The following is a 25,389-nucleotide window of genomic DNA, read 5'->3' as shown; positions in this document are numbered from 1 at the left end:
TTCCACTGCACTATTAAGATTCCAGAGTAACTTAAGTGTATGTGTCCTCCAAATGTCTCAAGTCCCACAATTTTCGTTTCTAGCTCACATTGTACTGATGACTGGTGGTATGACCTTTTAAGAATCTAAATCTAGTAGTATGTTTCTTAGAATTATGGACAACTAGAGGCTCATCCTTGGACTATCACTTTTGTTCTAGTATGTTTTTGTTCTAGTATGTTTCCAGTGTTTTTGCTAATTCTAAATGCATCCTGGGTGATATTCCTAAAATGAAATACAAGAAAATGAGAAAAGTCATTTATAGTCCAGTTGTTCAAAGTTATAGTTGCTTTTTTATCATCTCGTTTACTTTTTGCAAGATTTTTTGTTGTGTTTATATCTACACATAAGCCATATCTTTAAAATTTAACAGTATTTTAAAATTTCCATAGTTTCATAAACTTCTGTGCCATGGGTGAATCAATTTATTGTGCATTCAGCTTTCCGTGTTTTTTTTTTTTGCTACGTGTAATACAAAATGAAAATCTACACGGTATTTTTGTATTGCGGTTATTTCCAAGAACAGTTTATCATTTTAACATTTTCTACTCAATAACCAGTATCAGATTGCATTGAGAGAGTTTTATGTAGTAGGTGTGTTATCAGTAAGTGCGATGTCTTAATGAGCAATGGGGCAAACATTTTTGTCGTTGGGAAGTTTTGGTGGGGTGGACAGTGTCAAACCTTCATTCTCACCATTTTCCATATTAGTTTTACATTAGTTCTGTTCGTACTTATGAAGCGACTGTTAGTAAAACCTATTTAACCTGTGGGAGGCAGTCGGTCGATGCTCCATAAATAGGAAGGGCTGTCTTGAAAGTTAAAAGAAAAATCTTACTTGGCCAGAGGCTATCTCATTGATTTCATTTCCAGTGTTCTGATTATCTGTGTTTGCACACTTGCCCACACTTGTACAGCTGTGTTTTTACAGTCATTGTTTAGTATTAGCTTTCAGATGAATATATGAATGCGGTATGCCATTGCAGGAGTTCTTGGGGCTGTTTTTACCGCAATTTGGTGAAAATCCGACGAATGCAAAAATCTAGCCATTGTTGAGCCCATTTTGAGATTACAAAAAGGTTTTGCTCTCTGGACGCTTACACTCTAGGAAGTTTGGTTAATAAACTTGGAGTCGAAGAATCCCAGGGGATATTCGTCTACAATGCGGTTTCTCGGATTTTAACCGTAAGTTTTGATTCATTGGGTAGGGGACACAGATCTATGCTACTTAATAATTAGCATCCTCTTGATTGTGATGCAACTGGCTCTTAAAGAGAAACTAAAGCAGGTACTATCGAGAAATGAAAGCTGTGAGATGCCGGGAGTATGGACCCGGTTTACGTAGAAGCTTTGGTTCTCGGCTCAATAGCAGTCTCGCCTCCCAGACAACCTATAACTCAGTGCCTCCGGAGGCGAGAGGCCAGGCGGAGCCTAGTGTCGCCCCGGTCCGCGGCAATTCGCGCGCGACGCCGGAAGCCCCACCCCTCCCCCCGGGCCTTGCCCCCTCCGCTGGCTCGTCGGCTGCCAACGACATCAAAGCCGGAAATGACGACACCAGCGAAGCCTCTTGGGCGGGGCCTGGCGGGGCAGCTCCGGAGGCCGCGATTTCACATCGGAAACAAAACAGCCGCTGCTGGGCAGGAAACCTCAGTTGCGAGCGGCCGGCGGCGGAAAAAGAGTAGGTGCGTGATGGGGAAGGAGTGTGCCCTATAAAGGCGGTGCCGTGACCTGGTGTCGACTCGGCGGGCCGACCCCTGCCCTTTGTTGCCTCCCGGGCCGCGTAGCCGCTGTCCTCGAGGATGAGGGGTGGGGTGCGGCCGGGCGGGGACTGAGGAACCCCGCGGGGGGAACCGGGAGAGGTGGCCCGTTTCTAGGACTCCAGGCGCGGCGCACGGTCGGGTGGAAGAGCGATTCCCCTTCAAACCTTGGTCCGGAAGTGCTCTTTGCCGAAGACATTTTAGGCACAGGTGTCCTGGGCTGGGTTGACGGTCTTCCGAGGAGTGCAGCGGGGGAAAGAGGAAGCGCCCTGCGCCGCGTCTGATTGAGCAACTGGTGAAACTCCGCTCTCCTGCCCGAGAGTGTCCTTTTGCAAGGGAAGCCAGTGGCACACACTCGGGCTTAGTTCCTTGTGTATCATGTTCGAGGCGGAAAACGGGCTCTGATGCTTTTGACTGGATCGGGACTGTCATGAGACATGTATGTCAGCTGCTTTGAGCTGTGTTTAAAATACATATAAAGATAATACGATGCAGGATCCTCCCTGGTGGCACAACAGGTTAAAGTACAATATACTTAATATCTTCAGTATTTGCATGTTCTTCTCGCTCAGAGAGTCATTTCAAATAAATATCTGCTTCTCTTACAGGAAACTGATAATTCTAAAGCTTTCCTTGCCTGCTTTGGACAGGATGAATAAAGTATTTAAGGTTTTGTATGGGCGATAAGAATAGGATACAGACAACTTTGGCATATATAAGAACTATCGGGGCGAACACATTGTAAAGGTCCTAAGATTCTGTGACGTTTGCTGCAGGTAGCAGTCACATCTGGCTAAGGGAATCTTGTCATTTCAGGTATAATTCGTTGTGGAAAGGTATTCTACTCTTGGGATTGAATTGGGGATGGTATAGTTAGAGGATGTTTACCTAGTCTGAAAGTTAAATAAACTGATGAAGGAGGGTAAAACAGGAAATTAGATTGGAGCCTGTTCCATTTGGCTAATTTCAGTCATTTGCAAAAGCTGATTTCAGTGCTCCTTAACTCATCTGCAGACTGTAATCAACTTAAATCTCACACACACACCCTCCCCCCCTCCATTCAACAAGTCCTTAACAATGAACAAAAAAGAGAAACCTACTTATGGAGTGTATGGATTTCAACACACACACACACAGATGATAGGAATGGTGTCTTTCTAGCTTTGAACATTCTACTCCTAGGCAAACAGTGGTCACAGTTCTTGGCTATCCTCTAAATGGATGTGATTTACTGCTGGATTTTTTTGGGTAAAGATTTATTTATTTATACATACAGAACTGGGGTGCAGGCCAGAGGTGCAGGGCAGGGCAGGGTGAGAGGATTCACCAGAGACAGCATGGGGAGCAGAACAGGCAGATTGATGAAGTACACTGCTGAGTGGAGCAGCGTCAAGAAAGAAGAGGTGTGTCATACCATGTGGGTCACCTCCCTGGTTGGGGATTGAACTCTTGTTGAAGTGGCTGAGGTTAATTTCTTAGTGCTGAACTTTAACCCGTTGTGCTACCAGGAAGGGCCCTATTGCTGGATTTTAAGAGCTGCTAATAGCTATGGGCTGCTGCATGAATGTCCATTTGAGGAGAACTGGAAGATTGAAGTTGGTTTCTGAGAATTATCCCATCTGGAAAGATAACATAGGTCTGTTATTAAAACATTCCTGGTTCTTTTCCTCTCAGATTCAGGATCTCTTATTTCCTGCTTTTCCCATTACTTTTGTATCAAATTGTAGAGAGAGATGAATTCTCAGTATGTACTGGGAAAAACCTTTTTGAAGATCCCTAATACTGCTTCTCCTTTATGTGATAGGTGTGATAATATAGGACCATAGTCCTATAACCACCATTCTGTAATACAAAAACCTACCAAAAAGTGGACTTTCTGTAAGCCATTTGACACCAAAATCTTACCTGAACCTGTTTTTATGAATTTTATGTAATTTAAGACTTTATATGTACAATATATATACTAATGTTAGAATATATACTAGTGTGTTTATTTCCTGGTTCTGTTTAAGACCCTGAGGGGCATTACAAAGTATGGTTTTTGTATATTATCTTTTTTTAAAATGATTTATTTATGCACACAAGAACTGGACTACAGCCAGAGGTGTGTTGGGGGGGTGAGTAGAGGCTTCACCAGAGTGGGGAGCAGAACAGGCAGATAGACTGAATGAAATACACTGCTGAGGAGAGCCGCTTGTGAGACAGGAGAGGTCTACTGTGCCATATGGGTCATCTCCCTGGCTGGGGTTTGAAGTCATGGTGCAGTGTCTGTGGATAGATTCATTGTGCTGTACTTTAACCTGTTGTGCCACCAGGGAGAGCCCTGCATCATATTATCTTTATAATATATATATGAATTTTAAACACATTTAGTCCTAAGGTTTTAGATAAAGAATTCTGGATTTGTAGGTATTTTTTTGTTTTCATTGTATCCCTTGAGCCCACATAACCATTTTAAACAACTGTAATTCACATAACCAGTCTGGTTAACTCAGTGCCTTGGAGCATTGTTCTCATACAAGGTTCTGCTTCAAGGTTTGGGCTTGTGGATCAGCTAAGGCAATTCTGCTTTGCATTTACCCACTGTAAGCTCTTGTCCATGCAACAGCAGAAATGTAAGAAGGCAAGGCCTTCTGTGAAAGTACAGTTCGGGTGTACCACATCTGCTGAGGTCCTTGAACAAAGCAGGTTTTAATGATTGTGCCCAAAGGTGGGGTGGGGAGTGGACTGCCTGCATTGAGACCAAAGGGCTACACCCAACATCAGTGGAGAAAAGGTATTCCTTGGAGTTTCTGGGAGAGAGAGTGAATATTTGCTGAATAATAATCTAATCTACCACAGATGGTTCACAGAAATGGAGTGGGATGAAAGGAGGAAAAAAATCACCAAATAGGATGTATCACATCCTTGCTCTTTTTAGGGTTTACAGCTGTCAGAAAAATCTTACGCAGGGCTAGAGAACTTAACTTGCTCCTGCCCTCTTAAAATTCAGAGGGATCTTTCCAGCATTTATTCCTAAAGTTTTAGATTAATATAAAATTATTTTTATTAATTTTACTTAAAGAATGCATTTTGGAGATAGGCACTTTTACTGTTGGGTGTGAGCTTTTAAAAATTCAAGTAGATATTCTCCCATTCATTCCATTTAATTAGAACTCAGTCTGCTTGTCTGTGGATAAGCAGTCAAAGTAAAATGACTGATTAATTTTGTGGGAAAAGAATAAACCATAAACTCACTTGCTACTCTTATAAAGATACTTCAAAAAATACTTTTGGTTGTTCTCAGTATAAGAGAAATTGGGTAAGTAGCTGCAGTGTTAAAGCAAAAGCTGCTAGTACTTTCTACAGATGATCATGATAGAGTGACTCTTGCAGATGTTTTTTGAGGATACAAATTTTATTTACATTGTCTCCAAGAAAGAAGAAAGAAAATGAGGTTGAGAATTAGCTGTTTCTTGAGATGTAGTGGGAAACAGCTATAGTTTTCTCTTGGTGTGACCTTGCATAGGGTTTTTTAAATCAACTTAGATTAAAATGGTAAAAATTGCTTCACAGATGCTTCTGTGAAGTGCTGATGGTTTTCTGGTTAGACAGATTTTTCTGTCAGCACAGCTTACCTTCTAGAGTGTGTTTACCTGGGGCATTTTTAAAAACTGTATATATAATAGAAATAAATTGTAGTTATCCAGTAGAGAGTGATTTCCTTTTATCTGATTAAGCAAGTGTCATGAGAAAAAGATGTTGTACTGCTTTAATCCCTGCTCCCACTTCTGCTCCGTCCAGGTCACATGACAAGACTCACTGCCCAACAACTGTCTCTCCTTGTTCTTAGGGCACTGCTAAGAATCTTAGAAAGCCCACTAGTGTCTTTGGCCTGTCCAGTGGAGTCATGAGCCTTCAGTGTTTGTTTGGAGCTGTTACTAGGCCAAAATGAAATCTGACTTTGCCTGCTCCTTTCTTCCAACAGTGTTTACCAGGCTTGACCAAAAATCTTGGCAGCCCTATTGCTCTCTGCCTCAACTTCCTCCTGGGCTCCATGTAAAAAGCAGCTCTTCCAGGGAGGTTGCCCAGTAACTTTGTGATCTTCAAAGCCTCAAAGGAGGGATGAACTTTCTCTGGATGACTGGAAAGACCAGGGTTGATGGTCAGAAGACCTGGGTTTTGGAAATGATTTGAACTTCTCTCGTAATGGTGGGCTGGCATATTCTTTCACCTTTCCTGAGCCTTAGTTTTTCTTGTGTAAATGGTGTGCCTTTGAAAATACTAGGAATATGTGCTTAAGTGACTATCACTGGTGAGTCTTAAATTTACCTCTAGTAAGATAAGTTTGTATGATTTTTGTAATAGCCTACTAGATCTTATAAGCCTAATAACAGAAACTGCTTAAATTGAAACGACCAGATTCTTGGCCCTCTCTGGTGGTGCAGCAGTTCAAAGCACAGCACTGTGGAGCTATCCCAGCCATTGCCATCCCCAGCCAGGGAGCTGACCCACATGGCGCCGCAGACCTCTCCTGACCCACCCGCTGCTCCTCTCAGCAGTGTATTTCAGTACATCTGCCTGTTCTGTTCCCCACTCTGTCTCTGGTGAACCCTTTCACCTCCGGCCTGTACCCCAGTTCTGTGTGCATAAATAAATAAATCTTTAAAAAACAAAATGACCAGATTCCCATCACCGGTTATTTTAAATTAATACTAGGTCTTGAGGAATAGTCTTATATTCACAATACTTTTGGGACTTCAGTTTTAAGTTGTTAGATCAGTTACTGATGTTTATGATCTCACTTAAAAAAACTCATTGGGCCCTCCCTGGTGGTGCAACAGGTTAAAGTGCAGCACTGTGAAGCTGGCAACAGCTACTTCAGTGTGAGTTCTATTCCTGGCCAGGAGCTTGCCCACATGGCTCAGCAGACCTCTTCTATCTCACCCGCTGCTCCCCTCAGCAGTGTACCTTGTTGATCTGCCTGTTCTGCTCCCCACTCTGTCTCTGATGAATCCTTTCACTGCCCCTGCACCTCTGGCCTGTACCCCAGTTCTGTATGCATAAATAAACAAATTTTTAAAAATCCTCATTTCTAAGCAGTAATTTTAATAGTAATAAAAAATCAGCTCAGCATACTTTAATGTTCTTTGTCTTACATTCCTGAAGGGCAGGGATGTAGTTATATACAGAGGCAACAGAGTGCCACTTGTGAGCCTTTGCTTTGCTCCTTTGCTTACTAGATGTCAGCTTGGACTAGTTAGTGAACACCTTGGACTAGTTAGTGAACTTCTGTGTGCTACATTGTTTTCACTTGTGAAATGACAAAGTGAACATCAGTAGTTAAATTTCAGTATTTGTGTCTGACGGACACTAGACAATAAACACCTGTGTAGTAAATGGGTCATTTACGCTCCATTTGCCTGTAAGTGTAATACACTTTTGTTTACTTTATTTTTGCCTGCATTGCCCTTTCTTTCCCTTTGTTTTATTTGGCTGACATCTTATTTTCTTATTTCTGGGTGAGAATACTAATGACAGATTTCCAAGGGCTTTTCTGTAAGGGAGCTGTATTTAAATGATGCGGTGTAGTCTTCAGAGCAGCTGGTGAAGGTAACCAACTGCAGCTTTTCTGTCTGCTACCCTGAGGCATTTCTGGGTTATACGAAGTTGAAAGTAAAGAATAATATATGCTGTTTGCAGGTCTTTAATACTATTTTCATATTAAAATTATAGTTAGTCACATGGTAGAAATCAAGAACACAGGCCAGTTTACTTTGAACACTTACTGTGCTTAGAAAATATACCTGTTCTGTTGGAAACCAGCTATCTTGCTGATGAGATAACATACATAGTGTCAATTCTTTTTTCAAAATATTAACAACTGTAATAAGAATAACCTAAAGTGCAGGTTTATTCCCACAAAATTTTACTTGAATTGTTTAGTTGAAGTACTTAGAAATGAGCACATGTACAATTCAGTGACTTTTGACAGAGTAAAGCCACTGTGTATAACTAGCACCCAGGTAAAGAAACAAAGACCATGACTAAGTCATTTTACAAAGACCCTGAGAAGTTTCCATGTATCACCTTCCAGTAAATAACCCCTCTAAAAGTTAACTATTTGCTTATTTTTTAAAACAAATTTACATTATTTATGTCATGTTTAGTTACTACTAACTTGCAGTTCCCTGATCTCATGCCAGAAGACTGAATTTGCAGGAGTTGCAGGCAAAAGGTAGCTACAGTATGTAACATCACAAAGGATAGAAGGGAAAATGTACATTGGTTAAATATTTGTCTTGATTTGAATGATCTAAATGAAGGTAATTAGGGGTTAATTTGAACTTGATAACTTTACTAGAGAGAATAGTTCTTTCCTCTAGAGAGTTATTTCTTGGACCCTCCCTGGTGGCACAAAGGGTTAAAGCATAGCACTGCACAGCTAGCCACTGCCACTTCAGCGCCAGCCAGAGTTCAGTTCCCTGAGCCCTGGAGCTGACCCACATGGGGCAGCAGACCTCTCCTGACCTGCCACCTGCTCCCCTCAGTGGTGTACTTCGTCGATCTGCCTGTTCTGCTCCCCACTGTCTCTGGGGAATTCCTGTCACCCCCAGTGCCTCTGGCCGTACTCCAGTTCTTGTGTGAATAAGTAAATAAGGTTTTAATATTTATTTATGGGTACAAGAACTGGTATGGGGGGGGAGTGAGAGGATTAAACTCATGCTATAGTAGTTGGTGATAGCTTGATAGCACTGTGACTTTAACCTCTGTGCCACCAAAGAGTCCTGGAAATAGTTGCTTTATGTGTTTTTGATGAAAAATCATTAGAATAAAAAAAGTAGTTACAGAGTAGAGGAACATGAACTTAAAAGTGAAAATGAAACAGTACTTTGACAGAATGCTTTCAGTGTAAATATGTAAATTGTAATGTTTTCGATATTATATATCAGAATGTTGCTTGGGTATGCAAACATTTTTTTCTGAAGGCCTTCTGTGAAGAAAAATTAATAAAGCATGGGGGGGGGGCTCTCCCTGGTGGTGCAACTGGTTAAAGTGTAGCACTATGAAGCAGTCTGCAACCATTGCAGCAGGAGTTAGATTCCCAGCCAGGGAGGTGACCTGCATCATGTGGCAGACTTCTCCTGAAGTGTGGCTCCTGTCAGTAGTGTACTTGGTCACTCTGCCTGTTCTGCTACCCCGTTCTCTGGTGAATTCTCTCACCCTCCCCCCCACCCACATCTGTGGCCTGTACCCCAATTCTTGTATGCATAAATAAAATCTTTTTTTTTTTTTAAGATTTATTTATTTCTGCATACAGAGCTGGAGTACAGGCCAGAGGGACATGGGTGGTGAGAGGATTCTCCAGAGACAGAGTGGGGAGCAGAACAGGCTGGCTGAATTACACTGCTGAGGGGAGCATATGGGCTTGTTCCTCCCTTCTCCCCCCAGCCCTCAGGAAGGAACTCTGGGAGACAATGATGTATGTAAGCTTTTGTCAGGATGCAAAGGAGAGACCTGAGGCTGGGAGTTAGGAATCTGGATTTTTGTCCTGGTGTGAATTTTTTAAGCAAGTCACTGAGCTTGGGTTCCTTTCTTCTTTTGTAAAATACATAGGTTACCTGTTTACCTTGCAGTGGTGCATTATTATGTAAGGGTAAAATGAGATGTTAAAAGAGTTCTGTAAAACAGTACTGTAAAAGCAGTAGAAAATAATTTTAATGAGATATGAAAACTAGGTTGGATTGGGTTAGTATTTAAAAAAGGAATGTTGGAAGCAAAGATAGGCGAAACACTGCACAACATACACTTTAGTAACATCTTTGAAGATACAGCACCCAATGCAGTGATAGTGAAGAAAAGGATAAATAGATGGGACTACATCAAGTTAAAGAGCTTCTGTACAGCAAGAGAGATATTACAAAAAACAGACATCCCACTGATTGCGGAAAAATTTTCTCACACAAAACTAGCAATAAAGGATTGACCACAAAGATATAGAAAGAACTGATGAAACTCAACAAAAATAAACAACTCCATCAAAAATGGGCAGAAGAGCTAAAAAGACTCTTCTCCAAAGAGGAAATGCAGATGGCCAGCAAACATGAAAAAAATGTTCAACATCACTTGTATGTAATAAGGGAAATGCAAATTAAAGCCACAATGAGACACCACCTCACCCCAGTGAGAATGGCACATCTTCAAACAACTAGAAACAACAAATGTTGGCAAGGATGTGGAGAAAAAGAAACTCTCCTGCACTGCTGGTGGGAATGCAAAACATCTAAACATGGAGCTTCCATATGACCCAGCAATCCCACTCCTAGGTATCCACCCAAAAGACAAAAACACTGACTCAAAAAGATACCTGCACCCCCATGTTTTTTGCTGTTTTATTTACAATTGGAAAGACATGGAAATAGCCCAGATGCCCAAAAGTGGGTGACTGGATTAAAAAGGTGTGGTACATATACACAATGGAATATTACTCTGCAACCAAAAAAAAAAATAAACACATGCCTTTTGCAGAAACATGGATGGAGCTGGAAAAGATCATTCTTAGTGAAATAAGCCTGAAAAAAAAGGACAAATGCTGGATGGTTTCACTCATAGCAGGAGTATAAAGAACCAGGCAAGAAAATAGTAATAATGAACAATTATATACCAGAGATAGTTTACGGGGGTGTAATGGAGAATGAGATAAACAACGGTGTGAGGAGGGAAGTGCACTGGACTGTGGTGATGGCACATGGCTGATTTGATGATGGGAAGCCCACTGGGATTACAACTGAAATGGAAAAAGGCAGGAAATGATGTAAAAATCAACTGTTATTTTTTAAAAAAAGGAATGTTGATGTGAACTCTTTCAGGTCTAAATCTGAAATCATTAGATATCTTTGTGATTGAAAATAGTTGGTTTATCAAGTGGATCTATCCATTAGCAAAGAGGTTTCTTGCACTGACAAAGATTTTTCAGTTACAGATCATGACAAATTAATATATGGTTTATAAATTGGTCTTAAAAGTATCTTGTATGAATGATTGACTAGAATATAACCGACTCTGAGTGATCTGCTAAAATCCTGTTTCAGACCTACTCCGGGAACCTACAAGTGACAGCAGCCTGCAAGTTCCTTAGAAAGCTTGGCTGGGAAAACACATGAAAGAAAGGTTTGTTATTGCTGAATGCAGTTTATGAAAGCATTTAAAAAAAAATTATCATTGTAATGCACAAAGCATTGTTTTCTTTTTCCCTTTTCAGAACCCCAAGTGGCTTTGTTTTCTGTGAAAAGGTATTTCTGTACAGTTGCTTCAATGACAGAGTTACCTGCACCCCTGTCCTACTTCCAGAATGCACAGATGTCTGAAGACAACCACCTGAGCAATACTGTACGTAGCCAGGTACAGTGTCAGCCTTTGCAGCTGTCCTTGCTAGACCTGATTTAGTTATTATCCCCCCTCACTTTCAAGAGAGGGTTTCTCTATTGTATCAAATTTACAAATTTGCTGCATACAACTGATTACAAAAACATACTTTTTGGTGCTGGAAACAATTCCTCCTTGGCTCAGATGACATCTCCTGGAGGCTTCTTTAACCTCCCTAGCTCCTTACTGTTTTACCTGTCTTGCTCTTACCCTTCAATGGACTGAGTAAATTTGATTTACATTTTTAGCAGAAGGTTTTAGCTTCGTTCCTGCCAGTGTTCAGTAAATGTCCACTGACAGAAGGCTTAGTGGTAAGTGAAAGGCTGGGAATGGAAGTCAGAAGAGAGAATTGGAAAAGGAGTGTAATCTGCAGCGTGGACATAGACTCCTTACCAGCTGTACACACAGATGTCCAGTCTGCCTAAAGCCCTGTAGTTAATCAGGACAGATGAATGCAGTTTCATAGATGTCCTAAGAGGTGACTGGGGAGTTAGTAGGATTTTCAAAGGTGCACCGCAAGGCCATCTATTAACTACACAGGTTTTGGGGTCGGGGTGGGGGCGAGATGGGGGAATAAGAGAAGTGAATCAGACTCTCTGTTAAAACAGGAGGTGGTGGTGGGGAAACAGGAGGACAGAACCAGTAGTAGAAGGTACAAGGAAACCAGTCCTTGATGAGTGAATTGTTTTTTTCTCACAATTACTGCACACCGGAAAGAATGTGGACTGTCTTGTGGGTAGCATAAGCTTGCTCAGGAGATTGGAAGACCAGCTACATCTGTACAGGGTGACTGTGGAATGAACAGAGGACTAGAGCACTAGATGTTCTGGAATTTCTCTATACATTCCAAATATTTAGAATTCCAATTAAGGGTCAAAAAAAAAAAGAAGTGCCCAGTAAATATTGAAAGGGGAAAGCTTCGCAGAGTAGACTTTGATGGGTCGGTAGTATTAGAATAGCTCAAACGAGGAGGTCATTTCTTATAGAAGAAATAACACTTGTGGGAGGAGAATTTCTTAAAATAGGGCACTCTAGAGATAGGTCACAAGACCATCACACTGTATTGCTAGAACATTTGCAATCAAGTTAATCAAGTGACATCAAGTTAAAATGAACATTGAGAGAACTCCTGAAAGGAAACACAAGCTGGGGAGAAAGGGCTGCTCCACCTCATGCCTTGGTACTTGCTTGATAACGGGTGTTAAAGACTGGATTTTGTGGCACATATTTGCTCCTCTGTAGGCATCTTGATTTACTTTGTGCTGTTCCCTGAGAATAGCTTTCTGAGAAGTTAGAATGTGGGCAGATTATAAACTTTTAAATAGAGGATATGGAAGTTTGGATGCTATATATGACTCATTTTAAAACTGTTACTTCAGAGAAGGGAGAGGGAAAGTTGAAGTGACCTACTTAAGTCTCTTGGCTACCCCTTTCTTAATCATAACAAACAGCTCTTTTACATATTGAGCAAAAGAGTTCACAACCACCTTGTTTTGGGATTGGAGGGAGAACAGTTTATGTCATTCATCTTTACCAGACCCTCCAGAGGCATCTCAGAATAAAATCTGGGCTATATGATTTTATTTTAGATTCTCAGTGCTGTGCTTTAACCCGCTGCGCCACCAGGGAGGGCCTATATGATTTTATTTTAAATAAGAACTGGGGTATAGACCAGAGGTGTGGGGGGGTGGGAGGATTTACTATAGACAGAGTGGGGAGCAGAACAGGCAGGTTGACTGAAATACATTGCTAAGGGGAGCAGAAGGCGGGTCAGGAGAGGTCTGCCAAGTCATGTGGGTCACCTCCCCACTGGCTGGGAATCGAGCTCACTGTGAACAGTCTCAGTGTTGTGCTTTAACCTGTTGCGCCATCAGGGAATGCCCCCTCCCCCTTTTTTTTTTTTTTAAAGATTGTATTTATTTATGCATCCAGAACTGGGGTACAAACCAGAGGTACAAGGGCGGTGAGAGGATTCACCATAGACAGTGGGGAACAGAACAGGCAGATTGACAAAAAGTACACTGCTGAGAGGAGCAGCAGGTGAGATAGAAGGCCTCCATGCCATGTGGGTCACTTCTGGACCAGGAACTAACCCACACTGAAGTAGCTGCAGCCAGCTTCTGCAGTGCTGGGCTCCAATAGGCCACCAGGAGGCCCTGGACTATAAGACCTTAATCCCCTCCCCAATTGCCGTGTTACCTCTTTCCTCCCTCTGCTTCCTCAGCTCTCACTCTGGTCACTGGGTTATTCTCTCACCTTCTCAGAAGACTTCTTCACTTCTAGGTCTGACCTAATTAGTCACCTTGTCAATGGGATCTTCCTGGGTCCTTCTCGCTCACTGCCACCCCCTATTCTGCTTTACACATGCATAGCCCTTAACCAGTATTTTGTGTACAGTTGACTTGTGTCCTGCAGGTGCCTTCCACACTGTGTGTAAACTGCTTGAGGCCACATACATAACCTCTGCCCCCAGCTCCAGCAATAGTGCTTGGCATATAGTGAGTGGACCAGTGTTAAAGTAGTTTCATGTCATCACTCTCAGGTTTTATGAGGCTTTTCTGCCTTATTTTACACCTTAATGAGAGTTGATATCAATGTAGGAGTGCTATAGAGAGGATACAGTTGCTATAGAGGGTTTTTGTTGATAATTACATGTGTTGATGGCTTAGTTTTAGCAAGTATGAGTGCTAATGTTCTTGCACCTTCCAGTTCTATTTGGAAACTATCTACAAAATTAGGTTTAATTTGCTTAATGTTGACTCTACTATTGGCACTGTAATGTCTAATAAACTTATTTTTTGTTTAACTTCTTGAAAATGTCTCCCGCAACTCACAAAGATCTTCTGCAGACACTAATACTCTCCCAGCACGGTAGAGTAGGTACTCTTCCCCTGTACAAAGTAAATGTATGTCCAAAACTGCATGAAAAATTAAGTGAAGGAGCCTCCCTTGTGGCACAGGTGTTAATGACAGTGCTGTTAAGCTATTGGCAGCCACTGCAATGTGAATTCTATCTTCAACCAGGGAGGTGACCCACATGATGCAGCAGACCTCTCCTGTATCACTTGCTACTCCCTGAGCAGTGTATTTCAGATAGTCCACCTATCCCACCCACCATCTCTGGCAAATCCTCTCATTCCCCACACCTCTGGCCTACACCCCAGCTCTTGTATGCATAAATAAATCTTTAAAAAACAAAAATTGAGCGACCTGAGACTTAAAATTGTGCTTTCTAATGCCAATTAAAAAGAATACTTCAGTATTCTTTTTCTTCTCTTGTCTGTTTCTTACCCCAGAAAAACATAATACTAAATGGAGATATTGTATGAAAAAAAATTCTGGGGAAGAAAAAACAATCTGTGTTATTCACTTTTCACAGATGTACTTTTACAGCTCCCAAAGAGGAAAAGGATCTCATTGTTGTTTTTTGGGCATAAAGAAACTATTGTATGCTTATATGTTCTGGTTGTTGTGAAAACCATGAGAATACATCCAAGTCTAAATTGGATAGTTAAGGGGTTTTTGTAGATGATTTGAAAGCAGCTATTTTGTGTCTGCATTTGCATGGTGGGTGTGTTAATACAAGTACACTAAAACAAGCTTCTGTAGGCATAAAATAAATCCTTTATTAGGCTTTTTTTTTTTTAAGTGGTTAGGGTAATTTAAAAGAAATTAAGATGTGGAAAGTTTGAATCTTTCCAAGCTACAAAGGAAATAAAATGAAAAATTGAATATAGTATCTTTAATTTGACAGAGTCTGTGCTAGGAACTACCACAAACTTACGTAGTTTTGGGCCCTCCATGGTGGCGCAACAGGTTAAAGCACAGCCCTAAGAAGCTAAAGCCTCTTCAGCATGAGTTCGATCCCAACCCGCCCCAGAGGTGACCCACATGGCGCAGCAGACCTCTCCTGACCCGCCCGCTGCTCTGCTCAGTAGTGTACTTCATCAGTTGGCCTGTTCTGCTCCCCACTCTGTCTCTGTTGAATCCTCTCAGCATCCCTGCACCTCTGGCCTGTACCCCAGTTCTGTATGCAGAAAGAAGTCTTTAAAAAAAAAAAACTTATGTAGTTTTAAGGCTTTGCATTTTGGTGATATTCACCATAAGTAAGCAGATTTTCCATTTGTCTTTCCTTCCTTTGAATATCTACTCTATTGAAGTGTTTATTTGAAAGATTCTGGAGTATACAGTCATGCTATTTAACATTAAAAATTAACAACAGAAAGAAATTCTTTTTTTCTTATTTTTAAAAAATATTCATACAGAATTGGGGTACAGGCCAGAGGTGCAAGTTTGGTGAGAGGATTCATCAGAGACACAGCGGGGAGCAGATCAGGCAGTTCAATGAAGTACACTGCTGAGGGGTCAGCAGGGGTGGGGTTAGGAGAGGTCTGCGGGGCTATGTAGGTCACCTCTTGGGTAGAGCGGGCGGGGATCAAACTCATGCTGAAGTGGTTTTAGTGTCTCAGTGCTGTGCTTTAACCCGTTGTGCCAACAGGGAGAACCCCCTTTTTTTCTTTTAAAGACTTTATTAATTTTTGCGGAGAAGACCAGGGTACAGGAGCTAAGAGGATTCACCAGAGACAGCGGGGAACATTGAGGGGAGCAGCAGGTGAGAAGGAGAGTCTGCTGTACCATGTGAGTTAGCTCTCTGGCTAGGAATCAGATTCAGGCTGTGATGGTGGTAGCACTGACCTTTACCCCCAGGACACCACGAAGGCCCACAAAGAAATTTTTTTAAAAATATTTTTAAAACTAGATGGGTAGAATGACTACTCAAAAATCAGTGAGAAGGTGTGGATTCCTTTCCTCTACTCAGTGTCTTCCTCCAAGGTCAGGAGCACCCCTAGTCTTGAAAGCATGTCATGAAACAATCCTTTAATTTTGGAAAAGAAGTAAGAGGGTGACCAGATTCTGAAAACTGTCCCAGAACTGTTGGTGAATTGACATATGGGGCTTGTGGCTGAGTGATCTATAAATAAGTCCAGCGAAGGGAAGGACTAACTTCAATGAACCAGCTGTAATTTGAAGCAGCTGTATGTAAGTTTGCTTTAATTCACTTACTGTCATAGTACTTATTTTACCATCTTTAAGTTAGATGGTCTACTAGGTAAATTTCCTTCCAGTGGGGAGGTTTTGTCATCACTAGAAGTTAAGGTGACTAGTTGTTCCAGTGAGCCAGCACTGAGAAGTTCCTAGAACAACAGACTTCCAATTTTAAAATTGGAGCAGTCCTGAGAAAATAGGATCAAAATGATTGTCCTTGTAGGAGTATAATGCAATTGAAATAATTTTGGATCTGATTAACCAAATCTTATTCAATTAATGGACTTTCTTGTGTAATTTCAAGTATTATAAACGACAGGTTGTTAGTGTTGATAGAAGAGAAAATTTAAAGCATTTTTCTTGGCCCAAAGGTCAAAGGTTGCCTTGGTTTCTCTCTTAGCAGTTACAGTGATAGGTAGCCTAGAAAATAGTCTTTCCTTCTGTGGGCTGCTATGGATAATCTCATGCAAAGTGAAGAGACTTAAAGTTTGATGAGATTAGTCAGAAAGCTGAAGGTAATGATTTTTTTAACCCAAATAATTTTCCTTAAATTTTTATTGTATAATATTTTCAGTATTTACAGAAAAGTATGTTAAGTGTCATAATGACCTGCCATGTAATCTACCACACAACTTTGTTGGAATTTTTTTTTTTTTTTAGATTTATTTATGCACACAGAACTGGGGTATAGGTGAGAGGTGCAGGGGAGGTGAAAAGATTCATCAGAGGCAGAGTGGCGAGCAGAACAAACAGATGGGCGAAGTACACTGCTGAGAGGAGCAGCGGGCGGGTCAGGAGAGGTCTGCCGTATCGTGTGGGTCACCTCCGAGGCCAGGAATGAACTCACACTGAAGTGGCTGTGGCTGGCTTGCAGTTCGGAGGCCCGAACTTTGTTAAATTTTAACATTTTGTCTTACTTGCTGTGTGTACTTTGTAATTTTAAAGAGTATTTTGATTTTTTAAGATTTATTTATGCGTACAGGAACTGGTGTACAGGTCAGAGGTACAGAGGATGAGATGAGAGGATTCACCAGAGACAGAGTAGGGAGCAGAACAGGCAGATCAAGTGAAATACACTGCTGAGGAGAGCAGAGGGTAAGACAGTAGAGGTCTGCTGCACCACGTGGGTCAGTTCCCTTGGCTGGCTGCAGTGGCTGTGGATAGCTTCATAGTGCAGTGATTTAACCCTTTGCACCACCAGGGAGGCCCCAGGGACCATAATTTGAAAACCACTGTATTTAAATAATAAAAGGGAAATTGATTAAGAAGAATAATCATATTTCTAAGTTGAATATTTGGTATGTTTATTTATACTCATGTATCCTGATATACATTTTTTAGTCATTAAGGAAATATGTTATCAGTAGCTCTTTTCACTTAGATTATAAAAAAATCTTTTGTTAATTGCAAAAGAAGCCTTGAAGTATAACCATGGAAAATCAATAATAATAATTACTAAAAATATTTCTGTAAGTCTGTTATCTTCAGTTGCTAAATTTATAGCACGAAAATACATGTGGTCTTTGTAAACGTGTTGCCTTTTATAAATTGAAAACATTAAACATAATTTTATTAACTTGTTAGCAAATTATAAACTGACATAACTTTGCATTTTCCAGATGATGCTAGTTCATTCATTTTAAGTGTGAGAATTCCTATGAAATTAAACAGAAAGCAAACCTTTAAGATATTTAAAAGCATTTAAGTACTTAGGACCTTGAGGAGAAAAAAAATGAATGAAAGAAATGACTTCAGTTTAAACTAAATCATGTGTCCACAGCCTTTGACAGTGTTGGTATACTGTTTTAGGAATGTACTTATTTTCCTTGAAAAAGAACTTAAGACATTGGTGCCCTCCAGAGGAACATGCTTGCTTTTGTAATGATAATAAAACCAGAATTCTTTGGCATAGATTTTCCTCATTTTAAAAAACTGTAGGTTCAGACTTAATACACCAGACACCATAAATGTTAAATAATGTCTCTAACCACTTCTATCAGTTGTTCAGGGAAGTGTCAGCTGTTCAAGCCTTCCTTGGTGTTAGAGTAAGACTTAAAACTCCAGGGCATTACAAAGCTTAGACAGGAGTTGGAAGGAATTCTGTGTGCTGTTGGAAAATACTGCCAATGATTAATAAATATCTTCAAGTTTTCCATACACCTTGCCAGCTCTTCAGCTAAACTACTCTTCTAGCTTTTCCAACAGTGCAGACTTAACTTCACATTTCTAATTATAGGACTCTAAACAATACTCATAAAGACTTATGGAATTGATACTTTTCATATAAATGTTTGTTTTAAGTAAATACTTTTCATATTGGAAAATGTAATTCTTCAGGCACATTGACTATTATCATATGGCGATATCATGTATGGTGTGATAATAGGTGAAAAGTAGAATACAGCATTTATAAACATTCATTGTAACTATGTACAGATGTGTGTATGTTGTACAGATGTGTGTGTGTTTTAAAACATCCAAATTTTGGGTATAGTAAGAAGTTTTGTTTTCCTTGTAAAATCATTTCATTTGTTATTCAGCAATACAAATTATCATCTAAAGTATGGCAAAACTGGGCAGACAGAAAACAATTTGGACAAAGGCTTGTGATGGCCTGATGTATATACAGAGTTATTAAAGATGAAATAGTATCTACTGAGGAAGAAAACATAAATGGTGATTAAGTATGTGAAAAGACTAGTTGATCTATCATACTAATAATCAGAGACATAGAATTAAACACTTTTCTTTTTCACCTTCCAATGAGCAAAAATTGATTCCCACTGCTACTAAAGGTATGGAATAATCAGCACGCTCGTATCCCACGCATGGGAGTCAAATTAGTATTTATTTGGAGGCAAGTTGTCAGGTGAATCTACACATACAAATGCCCTTTGGAGATAATGTGACAATCAGATCTAAGCATGTACATACTTTCTGGTCTAGCATTCCTACCTCTGGAAATTTATCCTATACAACATTACCAGAAAAGCACCAAGAAAGAGAAGAATATATACTGCAAGCATTGTTTGTAACAGTGAGAATTTTGAGATAATCTCAGTTTTATGTTCCTATAATTTACCCAGTCAGTAGAGTCAGGAGTATATGGTAATGGCTAGTAGTAAGATGTCTTCATAGAGATCTTCTAGGGTAGAGTCTCTGTTCTAGAACTTCTTAGCTCTTGTGATCTTTGGATAATTGTCTGACCACTTTTAGGTTCAGTTTCTTTACCTGCTAAGAGATGTCCATAATAATAAAGTCATTTATATTAGGATTAAATGAAGGAACTCACTTTAATACAGTGTCTACATACTTGATCAATAAATCTTTGCTGTTATCATAACTGTCATTACTATGCTGCTATTGTAATATTTAAGATTGATGAATATATATTCAGATGTACTGGCATACATATCTACTGGCCTTTGATATATTATGGGGCAAAAGAAAGTTGTTTAAAATCTAAAAGTACATCAGCTTGTTCACCCTGCTTATGTTATGGAGCAAAGATTAAAGAGTACTCTTTGTTAAAAAGTGTTAATATTTTAAAAATTCATAAATTTTTTCACATAACATCACTTTTATTTATTATTTTGGTGTAGAATGTCTGGAGTATAGTATAGGTCAGATGTACAGGGGGTGAGAGGGTTCACCAGAGAAAGTGGGGAGAAGAATAGATGGATCAACTGAAATACACTGCTGAAGGGAGCAGCCAGTGAGAAGGAGAGGTCTGTGCCATGTGGGTCACCTCCCTGGCTAGGGATCAAGGCACTGGTAGCCTTGATACTTAACCCCCCTAGTCACCAGGGAGGCCCTCATAAACATCTCTTTAAATTACAGAAGCAAAGAATTTAAAAGACAAGGAAGCACTACAGTAAATTAAAAATGCCTCCACAATCTTTTGTTGCTGAAGGGACCACTTGCCTTGGGTAACTGGACCTATATTTGGATTATAGTTTGAAGGAGGGAGAAGAAAGAACTGAAATGACCTAGTAGTGTAGGAACTGGGGAATCATGTTCATAGATACTTCCCACATACTACTTGCCATAGGGCCCCACCCACCTAGAACTAACAACACTTAGTGAGTAATCTTTCCTTTAGACACTCAAATAAAATTTAAAATGACAATAGCAGGTTTTGTTAGCCTTAAAAGTAACTTTTAAGGGGCAAAACTGAAGTCAGTAAAAAGATCGAGTGGTTGCCAGGGTATATTGTGGGAAGGATGAAATACAGAACAGTGAAACTATTCTATAATGTACTAGAGTGGTAAATATATGTTGTCATGCATTTTTCAAACCCTAGTACAATACCAAGAGTGAACCTCAGTATAAACTGTGGACTTGGTACTATTTTAAAATTGAGTATATGTTTTAAAGTACAATTTATCTTTTTAAATAAGTACATCTATAGGATTCTAAAGTCAGAGTAGATCTAGGAAGTAAAGTACCGTGAGTACAGTAAAGGGGAAGGAGAGGTGTGTGTTCGAGTTTGTGTGCATGTTTTAACACTGCTCCAGTAGGCCATATTGACAACGTTAGAGGTGGGGCAGGGTGGAGCTGGCTATTGTTCATAATAAACCAGAATGTCCAGTTGAATACACATATAATGATTGCCTTTTTCATGCTAGACTTAACCCAACCTACTGTTTGAGTAGCTTAATAGACTAGCTGTGGTGCCCGAGAAAGAACACAGGTTGTGGAGCAAGAGATTTGAATTTGATTCCTGCACCACAGTTTTCTGGATGTGAGATTTTGGACAAGTTGCTTTAGTGTTCATTTACCAAACTTGCCCACATATGAAAAGTATAAATGTGACAATGTGAGAGTACTTTGTGTATTACCAAATAGTGTATAAAAATGGCTTTTATTACTTGTGTTGGTTATAATTGTTAAGTTGGTTATGATTGTTACCATTTAACATTAGCCACAAAAATAACATTCTTAGCATAGGACTTAGGCACTTCCTTATAAGAAAATAGAAGTAGGGCTCACTCGGTTCTGCTGGACTGCTGCGCAGCTGTCCTGTCCTCCAGACCCCGTTTCCTCACAGCTGTTTCCTTCCTACTGCGCTTTCACCACTTTTGCCTGCCTTTGGTGCCTGCAGTAGTTTCCTATAGTTTGAATGTTCATAAACGTTTTCTCTGTGAGGTTAAAATGCTATGTCTGGTCTCCAGACTGAGGTTGAAGGTTCCAGTGCCTTCATTAGGTCCACTCCTCCCCTTTTGTTCCATTCTCTTTGTCTGCCACCCTGTTTCATTTATTGCCATTTCCCTGTCTTGTACTATCAGTTCCTTCCTTGGATTCTGACTCTTCTAATATACCTAAAATAACTTTTTCAAATTTGAGTACTTTTTCACACCTTTTTTTTCTTGTTCTGCTTCAAAGAACAATTGCCTTCAATTTCTCAGTTTCAATTTGTTTCCTAGTCCATTATGTTTATGATTTGACTTCTTTCTAAACTTTTATTTTTGTAAAGATGTTGGTGAGCTTCCTACTGTCAAAAACAATGACATTTTAGCTTTCATGGAGCCTATTGATGACACCTCTTTGCAAAATGTTCCTCCTTTGTCTTCTGTGATACTTTGATTCCTTGTTTTTCTTCCCTCCCAACAATTCTTACTCTCTTTTGCTGATTTTTCTCCTGTCAGCTGTTTAAGTTTAGGGATTGACCACATTTCTCTCCTTGTACATAATCTCACACTGGATATTGTTGTCCATAATTGTTGTATTACATTAATGACCAGCAAGTCTATTCTTACTCCAGCTCTCCTTCCTGAGACCTCATCCAGTTCCATAGCTATAGAAACTGAAGATTTTCCCCAAGTCTCTTACGAACTTGAAATTCTTAATTGCTGTCTACTGTGGACCATCCTGCCTGGTTTCAAGTACCTCTTATTCATCTCAATCCCAAATTAAAACATCTCAGTCCTCCTCCAGCCCATTCATCTTCTTGTGGTCACTCATTGTGAGTGCCAGCACCACTTTTCTAGTCCCTTATGCTAGATGCTTCCAGAGTCATCCCTGACTTTTTCCTGACCATTCCCAAGGAACTTGCCACAAAGCATTTCAATTCTGGGCTCTCGTTGGTGGCACAACAAGTTAAAGTACAGCACTGTGAAGCCATTGCAGCCACTGCAGCATAAGTTCGATCCCTGGCCAGGTTGCTGACCCACATGGCACAGCAGACTTCTCTTGACCCATCTACTGCTCCCCTCAGCAGTGTATTTTAGTGGATCTGTCTGTTCTGCTCCCCACTCTGTCTCTAGTAAATCCTCTCACACCACCCCTGTACCTATGACCCATGCCCCCATTTTTGTATACACAAATAAATAAATCTTTTTTTTTTTAACTGGTAAGGGGAATTCATTTATGGAGAGCTATAGAAAAAGGGGCTTCAAAGGTTTCTTTTATGGTTTATTCAACTAATTAAAAGGTACATTGGCGTCTACTTATGCTAAGTAGTGGGTACAAGGTTGTTTTTTTGTTTTAAATGAATAATATAATAGTTTATTTTTACATCATTTTGTGCATTTTTCCATCTCAGTTGTAATCCCCTTGGGCTCCCCATCACCAAATCACCCGTGTGCCATCACCATAGTCCAATGCATTTCCCTCCCTCCATTGTTTTTGATCCCACCCCCCAGTCCACCCCCATAAAATGTCTCATTAAATGTTCATTATTATTATTATTTTCTTGTTATATTCCTGTTATGAGTGAAACCATCTGGTATTTTCCCTTTTCTTTCTGGCTTATTTCACTAAGCATGATCTTTTCCAGCTCCATCCATGTTGCTACAAAAGGCATGTGTTTATTTTTCTTTGGTTGCTGAGTAATATTCCATTGTGTATATGTACCACATATACTTTTGGGCATTTGGGCTGTTTCCATGTCTTTCCGATTGTAAATAAAGCAGCAGTAAACATGGGGGTGCAGGCATCTTTTTGAATCAGTGTTTTTGTGTCTTTTGGGTAGATACCTAGGAGTGGGATTGCTGGGTCATATGGAAGCTCTATGTTTAAAAGTTTGAGGAACCGCCAACCAGTTTTCCATCGTGGTTGTACTAGTTTGCATTTACACCAGCAGTGCAGGAGAGTTCCTTTTTCTCCGCATCCTCACCAATATTTGTTGTTGCTAGTTGTTTTAAGGTGTAAATAAATCTTTAAAAAAAAAAAAAAAACCACTTCATTTCTGCCTCTGAAGTATCTTTCTCATGTGTCTCCTATTTTCCATCATCATCCAGTTAAGTTTCTTTAAAAAGAAACAATCTGGGCCCTCCCTGGTGGTGCAGCTGGTTAAAGCACAGCACCAAGAAGCTAAAGCCACTTCCGCATGAGTTTGATTCCCGCCTGCCCCCAGAGGTGACCACATGGCGTGGCAGACCTTTCCTGACCCGCCCGCTGCTCCTCCTCGATCTGTCTGTTCTGCTCCCCACTCTGTCTCTGGTGAAGCCTCTCACCGCCCCTGAGCCTCTGGCCTGTATCCCAGTTCTGTATGCACAAATAAATAAATTTATAAAAAAAAAAAAAAAGGAACAATCTGATGTATCACTTCCTCATCCTTACCAGTCTTTTATGACTTAATGTCACTTGCAGGACAAAGTCTAAAGTCCTTGGCATGGCAGACAAGGTTTTTGCAACCTGTTTATAACCTTTTCTTGCCAGCAGCCCTGAGGAAATCTATTCTTCAGACTCTTCAATTGCTGGTCTTCTACATAGGCCTTCCTCTTCACTTTTACACCTCTGTGCCACTGTATTGACTGCTGGGAGCCCATTCACCTTCCACTCACTCCCGAAGGGTGTGCTCAAGAATTCTATCTTTTATGTTGCCTTTCTGAACCACACAGAGTAAGTTGGTTTGGTAGCAGTTTATATAATATTAATCACATTAAAACAAATTTATGAACTTCTGAAGGACAGAATCTACATCTGAGTAATTTCAGTATTGCCACATTAGATCTGGAATATAGTAGAATTTTGATAACTTATGTCATGATTATATTGAAAGTAGGGAAAGTGAGTTCAGTCCCTCTGTAGGACTCTTGCATTGTCTTGTGAATTGTAAATTGAGTGGTGGTTAATTTCTCATTGGGGATTCTAGCAAGGTGGCAGCAGAGTAAAAGTGCCGGTCTTGCCTCCTCCTGGTGTTCACAACTAAATTGCGGTAGAACATACTGCTGAACAATAAATGAATGATTACATTGTATACCGGGGCAAAGGTTCAATGGAAAGGTACAAACTGTGGTGATGTGAGGGCATAGCTGCCATACGGATTCTCCTGTCGTTGCTCGTGAGAGGAATAGCTGCCATACGGATTCGTGAGAGGAATAGCTGCCATACGGATTCTCCTGTCGTTGCTCAGGGACACAGACATCAGGACTTGACCAGCACTGTGCTGAAGAACGAGTGGAGAGTTAGGGTCTAGAACAAGGCGTAGACTTCTGGAGAACTGTAGGAGCAGGGGTGCAGAATAGTGATCACTGGCTTGAGTCTGCTTCTCGCAGTATAAAGCGGTCTGAATCAATAGGAAGAGTCAGGTTTTTCTAGTGTCTCTTTTAGAAGACACTATCACTTGTAGCATGAGGTTTGTGATATTTGACACCCCTGTCATTCCCCAAACCTGAGACAACAAAAAGAATTCTCTAAACAGAGTTTAAATAACTGAATTTGAACAGAAATAATCACCCCAGGGTAAAACTCAACTGGAAAAGCAGAAAGAACAACTGGCTTGTGGTCTTGTCTCAGTTACAGTCTATACCCAGTGCTGCATTTAGTGCTGGCACAAGAGTATACAAGATAGTTGGGCTGAGGACTTCACCTAGAGGAGGGGCTCACTGTAGATCTTTCACACTGCTCTGGTTCCCAGCATTGTAGGAAGATCGAATCCTTGATGTTTGTTTTAGGTGCTTTACTGCACCAGCTCCTTTCTGTTTATCACTCACTGCCAGTATTAGTTTTATAACCATATAAACAGGTACAAAGGCAGCAGTCTGTAAAAATTAAAAATAGTGAGGAGTCTCAGCGCCATGACCTGCTCTAGCCTGAGCTTGATCCCCGGCCAGGCAGCCGACCCACATAGTGCACAGCAGACCTCTCCCACTGCTCCCCTTAGCAGTATTTCTTTCTTTTTTAAAAAAGATTTACT

General features: G+C 40.4%; 1 protein-coding gene across 2 annotated transcripts in view; it reads left to right on the top strand.

Moving 5' to 3' along the window:
• Positions 1 to 1,625: 1,625 nt before the first annotated feature.
• PSEN1 (presenilin 1) overlaps positions 1,626 to 25,389 on the top strand; it is a 54,303-nt gene continuing 30,539 nt past the window's right edge. Inside the window, exons 1-3 of one of the 2 annotated variants that reach the window (XM_004681717.2) lie at positions 1,626 to 1,721; positions 10,868 to 10,946; positions 11,038 to 11,165. In XM_004681717.2, the coding sequence (XP_004681774.1) occupies positions 11,091 to 11,165 (75 nt within the window). In that variant the 5' untranslated portion in view covers positions 1,626 to 1,721; positions 10,868 to 10,946; positions 11,038 to 11,090. Of the gene's footprint in view, positions 1,722 to 10,867; positions 10,947 to 11,037; positions 11,178 to 25,389 lie in introns of both variants that reach the window. The other variant, XM_004681718.2, reaches the window with a different exon arrangement.

This window comes from Condylura cristata, unplaced genomic scaffold (genome assembly GCF_000260355.1).
Source record: "Condylura cristata isolate star-nosed mole 26May11 unplaced genomic scaffold, ConCri1.0 scaffold00013, whole genome shotgun sequence".
NCBI classification, from domain to species: domain Eukaryota; kingdom Metazoa; phylum Chordata; class Mammalia; order Eulipotyphla; family Talpidae; genus Condylura; species Condylura cristata.
The sequence above is the reverse complement of the archived record's forward strand: the minus strand, read 5'-3'. Positions and strand labels throughout refer to the sequence as shown.